The following is a 15,620-nucleotide window of genomic DNA, read 5'->3' as shown; positions in this document are numbered from 1 at the left end:
TTATCATATGCAACAGTCTAAATGGGGGACTCACATCTCTTCCACTTATGCAAAGAGAGAGGAGCAGTGATTTTCACCAATCTCCCCTTCCATCTGTAGCCTCCTGTGTCCCCCTGCAGACTCCTGTATAGTCTGCTCTTAAGGGATATATAGGGGGGCATCTAAGGGCTAAATGCAGAGGGAAGGGGGGGATGTGGGAGTCACCCCTTCCCCTTGTGTAAGTGGAAGAGTTCCACTTGTGAAAGCACTCATCTGGATGCTTCTCAATGCACGTTTGCTGTCATTTTCAAACACAAGGAGGACGGAATGAGAAGGCAGGCACTTCCTCTTTCACAGGAAGGGGGAGCCTCACAACACTTTGGATTGGCATGTGGCACGATTACACCTACTACATTGCTGAGCAGGGGGTGAGGAGATTCATCATGCCTGCTCTCCTTTACTCAAATTATCCCACCCAGGGCCAGTTGAACCACAGTGAAAAAACTAGGCAACTGCCCAGGGTGCCAACATTTGGGACCTCAGCTATACAGATATCTTGAAGAGAACAACTCTGCCTGAACTTTCGGAACTAAGTAGTTCACTGGCTGGCTGGCATCCTCTGCGTTCCAGGGCACAAGGTCAAGAGATTTCTTTCCAAAGTCCATCAACTCTTTGGGCCCAGATGTTGGAAGTTAAAGGACTTTGAGCTGTCTCTTTGTCTCAGACAGTGGAGGACAGACTAGTAAGTCAGAGGGCTAGAGGGTCAAGACATTGGTCATCCCTTCTCCACTGCTCTGATGCTATCCCTTTGATATGTAGATTAATAATCTCAGGGGCTAACTTCCTTCCTCTCCTCTCTCTTCCCTCCTGCCCTTCTACCTTGCAACATGGCAAGCCTCTCTCCCTGCACCATATGTGCAGAGAAGATGCAGAATCCATCTGCATCCAGCTAGATAGATAGATTAGAGATCCTAACTCCTCACTTTCCTATCTAGAATGGAGTTCCTTAATAAATGCCTTATAGATTGATTTGAAACTATGAATTGGCTCCAAGTTACTTTACTCTCAGCATACACGCATGCCTAACTAAATTTCTGCTGTGTTGTGCCTCTGTGCACTCTGCTATAATGAGAAAGGGATTCTCTCACCACAGAGAATTTCCAACACTAGACACCACTGCAAAGGGGCAGAAGTAAAGAAGCAGGAACATAGGAAGCTGCTATATAGCAAGTCAGACCACTGGTCCTAGGGATGTGCACGAAAATGCGACTTGGACACCAAATCACAGCACATGCCTTTAACATGGAGGGATTACTCATCCCCTTTAACATGGAGGCGAGCAGCTCCATACCTTAATTGTATACTTCCTTAATTGTAGTCCCACCCCCACCCCCCAGCTATCATAGTGTGTCAGCAGAGCTCTCCCCCAGCAACGCTGGCATGTACGTGGCCTCTGTACATGCACGGTGGCAATCTGCGTGGTCAGCATGGCTGCTGACCATGTAAATGGCCACCCTGCATGGAGGCCATGTGTGTGCTGGCATCACGCATGAGCAGCTGGGGTGGGGGAGCTCCGCCAGCATGCTATGATAGCGGGTGTGTGTGTGTGTGTGTGTGTGTGTGTGCGTGCAATTAAGGAAGTGGTATATATGCTGGTAACCTCCAGACTTGACTACTGCAATGTGCTCTATGTAGGGCTGCCTTTGTACGTAGTCCAGAAACTGCAGCTGGTACAGGATGCAGCAGCCAAATTGGTCTCTGAATCATCTCGGAGAGACCATATTACTCTGATACTGGCTACCAATAGGTTTCTGGGCAAAATACAAGGTTTTGGTTATAATCTATAAAGCCCTAAACAGCTTAAGCCTTGGATATTTAAGAGAACATCTCCTTCGCTATGAGCCCCACCGCCTAATCAGATTATCTGGAGAGGTCCATCACCAGCTCGGGCCTTCTCTGTTGCTGCCCCAAGATTCTGGAATGCGCTCCCTGCTGAAACAAGAGCCTCCCTATCTCTGACAACTTTTTAAAAGTCTCTTAAGACTTATTGTTTTACCCAAACTTTTTAACTGGATTGTGATTTTAAATGGTTTTTAAGGTTTTTACTTTTAATGTTTTATGTTGTTGTAAGCCACCTAGAGAGAGAGGTTTTGGAAAAATAATAAATAAAATAAATGCTTGCTACCACAAGATTAGCCAGCCAGCTAATGGCACAGCGGGGAAATGACTTGATTAGCAAGCCAGGGGTTGCCGGTTCAAATCCACGCTGGGATGTTTCCCAGACTATGGGGAACACCTCTATCGGGCAGCAGCAATATAGGAAAGATGCTGAAAGGCATCATCTCATACTGCGTGGGAGATGGCAATGGTAAACCCCTTCTGTATTCTACCAAAGACAATCACAGGGCTCTGTGGGCGCCAGAAGTTGACGTCGACTCAATGGCACATTTTATTTTACAAGATTAGCTCTCATCTTTCATTTTTCATTTCATGAAAATGAAATGATACAATAGTCAATTACTGATTGTTAAATATGCTATCATGCTATTCAGCATATACTATAGTATTGAAAATGCATGCAGGTGGGGAGGGAGAGAGAAATTCATTTCTGGCTGCCCATGATCCACTCTCATGCAAGACTGGCTGTAGGAGTCGGCAAAGCAAGATTGCTCATCTCAGGCAGTAGGTTTTAAGAGGCAGTATTTTTTTTCAAGCTGATTATGGGGGTGGGGGTTACCACTAGGGGTGGGGGGAACAGTTTGGATTTTCTGCCTCAGCCACTAACCTATCTGGGGCTGATTCTGTACTTATTAGAGCTGCACAACTTTGCTAGTAGGAAACAGATAAATTGGAAAGATCAGTGAGTGCAGTGACGGAAAGAGAGAATAAGTAATCACACAAAATGTGCCAATGACCTTTGCTTTGCTCTTTGACACAAATCATGCACGTGGACCCACAACGCTTCTGCCCCCAATTGTAGCAGTGACTTAGATACCCACCCATCACTTCCTGCAACCCAGCAAAATGAGTACTGTAACTGAATCAAGGCAAGAGGGAGCAATCAGTTTTCAGCCTCTTATGTTAGCCATAAGAGATCTCAAAAGCATGTTAGAGTGACTGAGTGATTGGCAGGGGCATCCCCTTTCCTTTGTAATTAACTTTTAAAATAATACAGTGTGCCACAGAAATGCTCTCAGTAATTCTTACAACCACCCTGGAAAGCAGGCCTATAGCCTAGACAGCTTTTAAGGATTAGATAACTTCATGGAGAATAGTTCTATCAATGGCTGTTAGCCATGATCGCTAAATGGAACCTCCACTTCCAGAGGCAGTATACCTCTGAATACCAAGTGCTAGGACAAACAACAGGGATAAGTTGTTATCTTCATGCCCTACTTGTAGAGGCATCTGGCAATAGGTGGTGCTGGCACCATAGAGGAGGATAAGTAGATTGCCCCTCTCACAGCCCTATTGCTGAACCCCTGAGATGAGCTGAAGGAAAAGCACTTTTTACATACTTGGAGTGCTTGTGTTATATATCTATATCATATGTGTGTGTGTATGTGTGTGTGTGTGTGTATGTGTGTGTGTGTGTATGTGTGTGTATGTGTGTGTATGTGTATACACACACACACACACACACACACACACACACACACACAGCTCAGAGGAGCATTAATTGTTATTTTTAATCCAAAAAATGGAACATGTGGAACAAAGTTCACCCTCAATCTCTTATACTCTGGTGCTTCCACTGTGTTTGACTGGCCACTCTTGAAGAAAAGAATGCTGGACCAGATGGATTCTTGGTCTGCTCCAACAGAGTTCTTCCTCTGGACCTATTTATGTATTATACACAGCTTGTCTTGCTTCAGTCATGGACCTCAAGGCGGTATGGTACACACAGGAGTTTCTCAGGCAGTCTCCCATCCAAGCACTGACAACACCCAAATCTGCTTAGCTTAAGCAGTGTCACTGCACCATGTGCCTTCGGGACATGTTCCTACCATTTCCCCCATATTACGAATCAGTGCAGAGGCTGAGAGAGTGGTTTGTCTAAGGCCACCTAGTGAATTCATGGCTTACATTCAAAGTGAGGGTTTTCTGGCTCATAACCTGCATTCTCACCCAGGAGCGTAACAAGGTTGGAGTGGGCCCAGAGACAAAATTTTAAACCCACCCCCCATCACTGCCTTCCTCTAAAAATTTTAAATATATATATTCAAGGAAGCTCGGACGGGTGTTGGGTGGGGGAGACATGTCTCGGGGGGGGGGACTCGAAGCAGGCCCCCCCGAAACAACTGTCTCCCCTTGCCCTATTATAGTTACGCCCCTGTCCTCACCCATGATGCTACAGAGCTCTGGTCGTGGTCACTGAGTCAAAGACATCCTGGATGCCATGGTCTTGGTAGTCTTGGGCTTTGGAAACCTTCTCTTCAGTCTCGGATGTATGAGGATTACCTGCTGTTGTTACAGCTAAGTGGAAAGGGCCTGTGATTATGAATTCACATATGCTTTAATCAGGTTTAAAACAGCAGTCATAAATACTCAGTTTTATATGACTGCATTCATTGTTTTTATCCCATTCTTGTTTTTGATTTATTTTTATTCTGTGCAGATAGAACATTATGTTATTTTACTTTTATTATTATTGTTGGTCACCATGAATACCTTGCAGAAAGGCAAGACATAATAATACATAAAAATACTTCATATTTGAGGCTGTGCTCTGGCACTGTGAAAACAGGTGGAAGAGCAAAGTCCTGGCTCCAGTTAAACATGCTTTCTTTGCCTTTATTCTTCAGCACCATGTTCCTAACCTTCCTGTGCCTGACAATTCCAAGATATGTCAATATGAAGGATCTCAATCATCCTTAGAAAGCACCATTTCAGATAGGACAGCATTATTGTGGGCAGGCCTGCAGAAATCCACTAGTCTACTAGTCTGTGATGAGTGAAAAATGATGCCTGACAAGTGAAAAAAGTCCTGATGAGCAATGTACCAACACAGCTTGAGTAAAATATTTTGTCTGGCTGATAAACTGAGCCAGCATTTCTTCACTCCTGGTTATGGGCAGGATTGAGCCAGTCCCACTGAATTCAGTGGGGCTTATTCCCAGGTCAGTGGGTACAGGATTGCAGCTTTTGCCCCCTCCCCAGAAAATGTCCTGTGGATGCCCATGATTATTATTCCCATGCTGTAGATTGCAGGGAGTAGAAACAGACTTCACCTAACTTCAGGAATGATTGCAGCTCAGTGGGAGACCATCTGCTTTACCTGTAGAAGGTCCCAGGTTCAGTCTCCATCATTTCCACCCACCTGAAACCCTGGAGAACTCCTGTCAATCAGTGCAGACCAGGGGTTCTTAACCTAGAGTCCATGGGGTAGGTCCAGGTGGTCCATGGAAAATCTTTGCTGCACTTAGTTTAGTTTGTTTCCTGGTGAGTCAGAATAAAGCTCTTGAAAATAACTATAATCCTGGGTACTCATTTCCCCGACCTATATTTTTTTTACTGGAACTTTATGGAAATGTTATATAAATGTGGTGAGGGCTCAGGGGTAATACTTGGGATCCTTGGGCAAAACTGTTAAAAATCCCTGACCAGTACTGATCTGGATGGACTGGAGGTCTGACCCTGTATAAAGCAGTTTTCTATGTAGCTAGTGAGTTTATGGCCAAGATAAGCTTTGGTCAGACACTTTCTGGTTCTAAGCCACTACACAGCCCCAGCCCTTGAAAAATCACCTCGCTTGGTGTGAGGGAATGCATACATGTTTGGGAGGTATTCAGGATTCTTCACTGGATTGCAAGCATCATACCAACTGCAGCACATGCAGATTCTTCTGACTACCAGTGAGCAGAGGGCTGCCCAGACAGTACGTAGGATGATGGGCCAGAAGCCCTAGAACTATCCCCCAAAGTATGGTGACAAGTCTACCATACGCTTCTCGTGTCTGTGGATGAGGAGGATGCCGTGGTTAGAGCAGTGGGCTTGGACTGAGAAGACCCAAGTTCAACTCTCCCCTCAGCCATGAAGTTTGCAGGCTGATCTTGGGCCAGTGATACTCTCTCTCAGCCTCTCCTACCACCCAGGATTGTTGTGAGGATAACATGGTGGATAACCTAGGAGGCTGTCCTGAGTTCCTTGGAGGAAGAGCAGGATAAAAGTTACAAAGAAACAGATTAGGCGACCAAATGGAATGACTTAAGGGGTTGGACTTGGCTAAAGGGCCACTGGCTGGCGATTCCTATCCTGCACCAACAGAGACTGGCCCAATTAAAACCCACCGCTCTCCTGTTTTGTACCCCTCCTTCTTCAAGACCAACAGAGCAGTGACTGCCCATGCTGGACCTCTGCATAAATCTGCAGTTATGAAGTTGTTCTCAGGGTTCCTGGAATTGAGGAGGTTACTTATCACCTTAGTGGGTTTTCTCTGCAACTTAAAGGCTTTCGTACTGCAGTTGAGTAATTATAGATGCTAGTCTCCGTCTTGTGCGTGGTTTTGAAACAACTCAGCAACCTGCATTGCTCCTCATATCTTTCCTTTGCTTGCAAAGACAGGTTCTCTGGGGGCTGGTAGGGGGAGCATGGAAGGAACATGCTTGAGCTCTCAAAATTGCCGTGTTATTGAATTAATGATCAGACTTTTAAAATATAATGGTTATAAATATATTCCCCCCCCCTTTTTTTTAAGTAAGCATGCTGTCAAGTCACATACACAAGACATTGCTTAATCCAGAATAACTACCACCCTGGGTTTCACACTTGCATCTATTAATGCAGTGAAAGGGTGGGAGGAGGGAGAGAGGAGATCAATCTTTGAAGGTCTAAAGACCTTCAGGAACAAGAAGATGGTTAAAATTCTATTAAGGCGGGACTAATGCTTCAAGCAGTTAGGAGCATATGTTTCTCAACTCTTGGGGCTGAAAAGACCAAAAGCATAAAATTAAAAGCAATGAGTCACTCCTCTAGATAAGGTTTCCCCATACATATGCGCACCCATTCTCCAAGTTAGCCAGCCATTGCAATCCACACCATGATGTGTGAACAAGAACAGGCGCTAACCAGAGTCACTACTCCAACATGCCTTCAAAGCAGAGAGCTCCATATCTCCCATGACCTGCTACCCCCTCCCTGCAACCACACACAATGTGGCTGCAAAACTCATGTTAGGATACTTATAATGCAAACTGATGTCTTAGTGGCAGGCACTAAGATACAGCTCATGCTTATAAATTTGGGGGCGGGGCACGTTCCAGAAGAAAAGGGGCACATTCGTATCTGGATATGAGCCCTGAAGGTCTGTGGACGATTAATTTGGAAATATTGAATTTTGGATCTGGGATTATTTTATTTTTATTTTACAGTTTATATCCCGCTCTTCCTCCAAGGAGCCCAGAGCGGTGTACTACATACTTGAGTTTCTCTTTCACAACAACCCTGTGAAGTAGATTAGGCTGAGAGAGAAGTGAATGGCCCAGAGTCACCCAGCTAGTATAATGGCTGAATGGGGATTTGAACTCAGGTCTCCCTGGTCCTAGTCCAGCACTCTAGCCACTACACCACACTGGCTCATCTCGAATTAGATCAGCTTGTGGGTTCTGTGGAGCTTCTTGGTTTTCTGTATCCAACATGGCATGCCAGGATATTGCTCCTGTCCCATCTAGGAAACAGATGTTCTCTCTCTAGTTCTGAAAATCTTATGGGTCAAGATCTGGCTATACCATAGTCCAAGCAAAGCCCTAGAGGCATATCTATTGCAGAGCTCAGTAGTTTTGGAGATGAAGCCACTAGACTGTAGAATTTTGGTAGGGGGATATCCAGAGGCCTGTTACTACTACTTTACATTTAGCACTTGCAGTGCAGAAGAGCATAAGTTCCTTTCTCTGGAGATTGCTGAGACCTATCTGTTGTAGGCTACACAGACACCAACACAAACCAGCTAACCTCCCAAGGGAGAGAACAAGTCAAGAACACACACACCCCTCCAGATAAATGAACCTGGAAGTATCTCCACCCTCATTCCATCATCACACACTTCGAACTGGGTTCAGAATCCTCACTCTAGACAGGGTGTGGATACAATATCATCTAACCCTATTAATGTTGACCATTTCATTGTTTTAGATTTCCCATGGCTGTGCTGCATCAGGTGTTCCTTCCAACAGAGAAATGTAAGAGGGAAATGTTAAATGAAATAAGATAACCCTGACTATTTCTTTACACACCCCTTGTTATCTGCTCATTAGCAGTAACATGGATTAAATGAATCTCCCCCCCCACCTGGTCTACCCCGGGTACACATTGAGGGGAGATCATTCACCCTGATTGCAACTATGACTCAACCCCTTCTTGGGCTAGTTTGCTGTTAGGGTTTCATTTAATTTGCTAAAGAGTGTACCCCACCCCAATAAGTTGAATGATGGGTGGAGGAAAAGGAAGGTAGCAATAAAGGCTGGTATAGAATGGAGATGGGGTGAGGGATTCGCAAGAGACTTACCAGTACATGAGTGAATCTTTCCTCCAGTTCCCCAGAGCTGGGCATAGGTTGTTTTGGGGTTGCAGGCTGTTTCGGGGGCAGAGGCGAAGAGGCTGTCGGTTGACTTTTCATCTCCTTTGCCGGAGACATCTCCATGCTGCTTGCTGCATTGCCCATCCTGAGATGTTAATTTCCCCAAAAAATTATATTAAAGAACACTTCAAAATTAAAATTTCCAGATTCTTCCCCCCACACCGAGGAAAAAAGCTCAGAAGGAGTTAAAAACAAAACAAAGACACTTTCACCTCAACCAAACTGGAAGAGAGGAGGAGGGGAGAAAGAGAGGAGGGTTCCGGGAAGAATTCCCTACACGTGTTTATAAGAGGTTCCTCAAATGCATAGGATCAGCAGAGGCGGTTGTTCATGATTTTGCTCCAGGAGGCGTAATGGAAGTTGAGTTAGCGGAAACACTTGAAACCATGGAGGGGGGGTCGCCCATCAAGGTGACTTCTCAGCGCCTCTCCTCTCTGGGGCCATCCTCACGATCAGCTCGGCTTCGCCTTCCGAGTTCTAGCACGCCTTGTACATTTCCAACCGAACCCAATGGGTCAGTTTCAGGAGCTCCATTCTTCAATCGCAGGCTGCAAGGCAACGTGTGGTCCTGAGGAGGAGGAAGAGAAAAGTCAGCAGCTCGTCTGCTAAGCTTCTTCGTCTCCTCCTCCTCCTCCTCCTCCACCCTTTAAAAAAAAAAGAAAGAAAAAGAGGAAGGCGCTAAAAGAAGCCGCGGTTGCTCTCTGAGCAATAAGCCAAAATGCAGGTGCCGCTTATATCTATATATGTATATATAGAACTCAATCTAGCGGTAACTTTTCTAGCTGCCTGCAGCGCTTATTTTTAGGCTGCAACCTAGAAGGTGCAATCGCTCTCCCCGCAACATGCAAGCCTGCTGCACTCAATTTGACAAGGCGGGATCAGAAGACAGCCGCGGAAGGACCACGCGGCTCTTGAAAAAGCAGCGAGAATGGGTAGATCACCCCCAGAGCTCGGGGGAAGGCGGCGGCCGAGAAAAACGCAGCGGCGTGCCCTTTCCCCAGTGCAAGAGCCATGGCCTGGGAAGGAGATGGAGACAGGGGAGGGGAAAACAGCACAGTCACCTGCAAGAGAAATGGGGATCAAGAACACGAATAGCGGCCGCCGAGGATAGAACGGACGCGTGAGACCGACGGGGAGCTTTCAGGGTCTCAAAGCCCATAGATTTCAGAGTGGCTCCCCCGCCCTCCCGCTTCAGTTTAATATCTGGATTCCCGAAAGGAGAAAATATTCCGAGGGTCAAGCCAGGCTGGAAAGCAGCTAGTCGCGTGATGGTTCGCTGTGTGGAAAGGGAAAGAGCTCAGCCCCTGTTTAGAGTCACTTCCAGTCCTCCCTGCTTCCTCTCGGGTTTTCCCAAGGGGTGAGAGTTGGCGTTCAAAAGAGGCACTGAGACCTGGTACAGAGAAGCAGGTTGTAGGGGAAAGTGAGTGGGGTCGGGAGGAAGAGAGAGTTTTCAGCAAGATCATTCAGGGTTTGTTTGAGGAGGGGGATCACGTGCATCGGGCTGAGTATTGGTAGTGCTGCCGTGAGGGAGGAGGCGGGAGCGCCGTGCTCATGAAAGCTTTGCTATATTTTAATGGGGGGGGGGGAGAAGCAGCACAGACATTTTGATTATGGGCTGCTAAGGACAGCTCTGGAGGGAGGGCAAGGATAGGCAAGTGAAGCGCCCCTCAGTCAAGTAGTTCGCCCCCTCCATTCATGTTTCAGAAATCTAACACGTGGGCCACACAGCTCGCCCGCCCATGCATGCACTTTAAGCCTTCTGTGCCCGCCCTCCCCATCTCCCTCGTACCACCACCACAGTGGGTTGCTGTTGCTGACTGGGTATGGGTCCGTCCCCCATTGGAGCCCTCTCCAGGATGCAGCTAATGACACACACCCCACCCAGTTGAGTGTGCATTACCTCACGTCTTTGGTAATTTCATTTGATTTCCTCTGCCCCCCGCCCCCAACGCGGAACTTGCACCACGGGTGGAAGGAGTTGAGTAGCTCTCATTCTGCTCTCAAGAAGAAATCACACGGTGGACTCGTGGGAACCCCTATCAGTGGTGCCGAATAGATTTGTCTGTGTTGGGGGCATAAATAACGCTTGCTTCCTTTACACTGAAGAGGCGCATTCGGCGAAAGCTCAGTCGAAGTCCCTCTCCCTCTAGTGGCTAATGAGAAGAACTGCTCGTGGAAAGTTGAAGCGAGCTTCTGACTAGCACATGACACTTCTTGCCTTTTTCAAAACCCAAACAGGGGAACAACCGGTGATGTTAGGCTGATGTTTGCCCCCCACACACACACATTCAGTCTTGTTAAAGCCTTGTTGAGTAGCTTGGACATCTGATCTGAACCCATGACCTTAGCTCTGCAACGCTGCAACAGTACTAACCTCAGCCTCCTGAAGGTCTCTTTCCCTCTTAACACAACTCCTCCCATTTTGCAGGTGCTCTTCCCAGAGCAGCCCCATCTTCTAAGGGGAATATCTTACAGTACTCACACATGTGTCCCATTCAAATGCAAACCAGGGTGGACCCTGCTTAGCAAAGGGGACCATTCATGCTTGAATGGTCCAGCTCTCCTCCCAGCAGGAGGAGAGGTTGCTGGGCTAGAACTCCCCATCAACCCCAGCCACAATGACCAAAGGCTATTGTGGCTAGGATGGTGGGAGTGGTAGCCCTATAATTTAGGGACTCAAGGTAGAGAACCCTTAGCATAAACAACATAAATATTGGGTTATTTGCAAACACATGAAGTCACTTTCTACCAAGTCAGATCACTGGTCCATCTAGTTTAGCGTGGTCTTCAATGACAAGCAGCAGCTTTTTAGGGCCTTTCCTAGCTCCTATTCAGAGACACCAGGGATTGAATCTGGGATATTCTGGATGCAAAGCGGGTACTCTTCCCCTGTGTTCATGGGAACATAGGAAGGTCATGGGAACATAGGAAGGTCATGGGAACATAGGAAGCTGCCATATACTGAGTCATATACTGATTTTAAAATGGGCGCCCCTTCACTGAAGCTCAGCTCATGAAGTAAAGAAATCTTACATGAGGCTGAATAGTGGTAACAAAAAGCATAGCAAAATGTGTGTGTGTGTGTGTGCGCGCGCACGCATGTGTGTCCTATGGGCCACAATAGAACATCATCCTAAATTATTTTTTTTAAGGTTTTGGAGAAAGACATGCTGTTCTGGTAGCTCCAGGTCTTAACACTCACATCAGTTTCGGAGGATGAATACAACTGAAGGAAGCCCGGGTGGGTGCACAGCTGGGGGAGTCAGTCATGTGACTTGCCTCTGGGGGGGGCAAGGCAGTGGGCCCCCAGACAACCATCTCCCCTTTCTCTATTATAGTTACACCCCTGGGTCCATCTAGCTCAGTATTGGCTACACAGACTGGCAGTGGCTTCTCCAAGGTTGCAGGCAGGAATCTCTTTTGGAGATGCCAGAGAAGGAACATGGAACCTAGATGCTCTTCCGGGAGCAGCTGCATCTCCTAAGGGGAATATCTGACAGTCCTCATATGTAGTCTCCCATTCATAGGCAAGCAGAGCAGACCCTGCTTAGCTAAGGGGACAAGTCATGCTTGCTACCACAAGACCAGCTCTCCTCTCCACTTGATGGTCCACCATCAAGTTATAAGAAGCAGAAAATGAAAGAAACCGCTTCCCATTGGAAATAGAAATATTCTAAACTCACCTGTGCTTCTTGCAAAGCCGGCTGCTATATATCTGATCTTGGAAACATACTTTATATTTAGTGAACCTGATCCACGGGTTTTAAGCTGTCTGTTTTTGTCCCTCATCACTCTTGCAAAATCCTTAGTCACTACGTTATTCTGGATGCTCCTCCCGTGCTGGGAGCAGCTCCCATAAGACCAGTCATGGGAAACTGTTTTTCTGACCTAGCTAGCTTCCTTGTGTTTAACTTACAGTCTGATCTTACACATGTTTAAAAAGGTAAAGTATGCCATCAAGTCAATTTCGACTCCTTGCGCCCACAGAGCCCTGTGGTTTTCTTTGGTAGAATACAGGAGGGGTTTACCATTGCCTCCTCCCGTGTAGTATGAGATGATGCCTTTCAGCATATTCCTATATCGCTGCTGCCCAATATAGGTGTTTCCCATAGTCTGGGAAACATCCCAGCAGGGATTCAAACCGACAACCTTCTGCTTGTTAGTCAAGCATTTCCCCACTGTGCACATGTTTACATGGAAGTAAATGAAACATATCCAGTTCCTCACCAGCAGTGTTTAAATTTGCTATTGCATTCTCATTGTTCAGATATTTTTAAAAGACAGTGGCAAGAATATACATAGAACATTTGCCCCTTTGCTTTCTGTCCTGCAGTATCATCATTCAGACATTACATTTCTTAGGTTAGAAAGCATCTTGCAGTGCTTGTAACAAAACAATACCAAGATAAAACATCCAGCTCAAGTCTTTTATCCTTTGTAGTTCTCCCTTGAAAATCAAAGCACCCTCTGTTATAGTTTCACATAGTCCAGAGCAGAACGGTGGTACAGAAAACAGCTAGCAAGAGTTATTTTGTCACTCCAAGCAGCTACACTGCACACTCATATTTCTATCCATACGGCTGCAATAACCAAACATGCATGAATATTTTATTTATTTATTTAATTACATTTATATCCTGCTCTTCTTCCAAGGAGCCCAGAGCAGTGTACTACGTACTTAGGTTTCTCCTCACAACAACCCTGTGAAGTAGGTTAGGCTGAGAGAGAAGTGACTGGCCCAGAGTCACCCAGCAAGTCTCATGGCTGAATGGGGATTTGAACTCGGGTCTCCCCGGTCCTAGTTCAGCACTCTAACCACTACACCATGCTGGCGCCTCAAAATATGTAATATTTTAATTACTTACATTTTTACCTCACCCCCTTTCAGGGCAGTATACATGGTCCACTCAGGCTAAGGGTAATATACTCAGCCCAGTCCTAAGAAATATAATGCCTGCTAATATTTCAGTAGTCAGATAAATAAGACTTCCAGTGGTGGACTGAGGAGGCACTTCAACGTCCTACGTAGTTCTTTGTCCCCCTCACGATAAGCAAACCAGCATAAAATTGTACAAACATTATGGTTGCAACTATAGGAAACAATTTAAAAGACAATGCACACTTGCATTATTTGCACAGTAACAGGATTCAGATTTCCGTGGCAGAGCAGTCTGGATTCCCTGCAGAAAAATATTTACTTTTTAGGCCTCTGCAGCATTGCAAAGGTCCTTGGGAGATGTTCAGGTCATGTGTACCATCACTGATGCCTTAAGTAGGCACTAAGGCTGCTGCTTGAGTAGCTGGCTGGCTCTCAAACAGATCCAGATCCTCAGAAGCCTCTTGAAATCCTAAAATAGCATCTTTCAACTTTCCAAAGACCAGGACTCTCCTTCAATCCTAACCTTCAACCTGGGCCACATTTTTATTTTTTTACCTTTCTCCTCTTTTTGCTTTCCATATATTTCTGCTGTATGCAGCCTAGCGTGTTGTGAGGTGGCCAAAGAACAAGTTTGTTATGGGGCAGCTAACAAGCATAGATTATTATTTCTTGTTTACACAGTCAGACAGGTGTTATTGACTGGTTTGTTTTATCCAGACATCGAGTCCTTCCCAAGGACCTGGGATGGCTGAATTTTATTGTCAATGTTGTTGTTATAGATATTATCGCAGAATATAGGCTGTTCCCAGTAAAACTGCTTTTTGTAATTGGCTGATGGTGATTTCTGTGGCCCCTATGGTGTTGAGGTGCTCTTCAAGGTCTTTTGGAACTGTACCCAGGGCGCCAATTACCACTGGGATTATTTGGGTCTTTTTCTGCCACAGCCTTTCAATTTCAATTTGTAGATCTTTGTATTTGGTGATTTTTTTCTATTTCTTTTTCTTCTATTCTGCTATCCCCTGGTATTGCTATGTCAATTATTTTAACTTGTTTTTCTTTCTTCTCGACTACAGTGATATCTGGTGTATTGTGTGGCAGATGTTTGTCTGTTTGTAGTCGGAAGTCCCATAATATTTTTACATCTTCATTTTCTTCAACTTTTTCAATTTGATGGTCCCACCAATTTTTGGCTACAGGTAGCTTGTATTTTTTGCAGATGTTCCAGTGTATCATCCCTGCTACCTTGTCATGCCTTTGTTTGTAGTCAGTCTGTGCGATCTTTTTACAACAGCTGATTAGGTGGTCCACTGTTTCATCTTCTTCTTTACAAAGGTGGCACTTGCTGTTTGTTGTGGATTTTTTGACTTTTGCTCTTATTGCATTTGTTGTTGTTATTATTAGTCAGGACTTCAGCACTGTATGCCTGAGTAACCAAACCCAGAGGCGGACAAATGCCCACTGCATGGTGGTTCCTTTCTTTGTATGCCACTTCTCCTCTTAGAATAATTGATCAAAAGGGAGAAAATTGTGGCAGAGCTATTGTTTAGTTTGGGTCTGCCACTAAAATTATGGCAAACCCCACCTGGGATTAGGGTATGGGACAACACCCTAGAAGTAGAAGTAGATCAATGCTTGTAGAGTTGCATCAAAGGAGAATCCTGTTAAAGTTCTGTAGTTAAGTGCATGTGTGCATGCATGTGCGTGTGCATGTTCACATGCGTGTATGTATTACATTGGTTGGGAAGAGTCTGCAGATGTGCAAGGGGAAATATGTACAAATGACCACCAAATCACAATATGCTGAGGGAGGGGGGGAGAGGGAGAGAGAGAGAGAGAGAACATTTTCATGCAACTCCCTTTTGATTTATTTATTTATTTATTTATTTATTTATTTATTTTATTTGATTTGATTTATATACCGCCCTTCCAAAATGGCTCAGGGCGGTTTACAATTAAAACAAATTTATAAAACAATGAAAAGCTAAAACAAATTAAAAACAATAACACAACAACTAACAATTTAAAAACATTTTAAAACAAAAATTAAACATTGTCCCCAGACCCCAGCTCAAGAAGACACGTAGACTTAGTATGGGGCAGACTGGAACACCAGGTGATTAATCACCCTTAGAGAACAGTGTGGGCCAATAGAAGCAGGTCAGAATATTATCGCAGAATATAGGCTGT

General features: G+C 45.4%; 1 protein-coding gene across 11 annotated transcripts in view; it reads right to left on the bottom strand.

The window, feature by feature from the left end:
- The window catches only part of FMNL1 (formin like 1), a 107,218-nt gene extending 96,585 nt beyond the window's left edge, over nt 1–10,633 (bottom strand). For 5 of the 11 annotated variants that reach the window (XM_053263161.1, XM_053263156.1, XM_053263163.1 and 2 more), the window contains exon 1: nt 8,483–9,598. In XM_053263161.1, the coding sequence (XP_053119136.1) occupies nt 8,483–8,638 (156 nt within the window). In that variant the 5' untranslated portion in view covers nt 8,639–9,598. The other 6 variants (XM_053263162.1, XM_053263164.1, XM_053263157.1 and 3 more) reach the window with 5 other exon arrangements.
- Between the last annotated feature and the right edge of the window lie 4,987 nt (nt 10,634–15,620).

Source organism: Hemicordylus capensis, chromosome 6, assembly GCF_027244095.1.
Source record: "Hemicordylus capensis ecotype Gifberg chromosome 6, rHemCap1.1.pri, whole genome shotgun sequence".
Taxonomy (NCBI): Eukaryota; Metazoa; Chordata; class Lepidosauria; order Squamata; family Cordylidae; genus Hemicordylus; species Hemicordylus capensis.
This window is presented reverse-complemented; position numbering and strand designations above follow the sequence as displayed.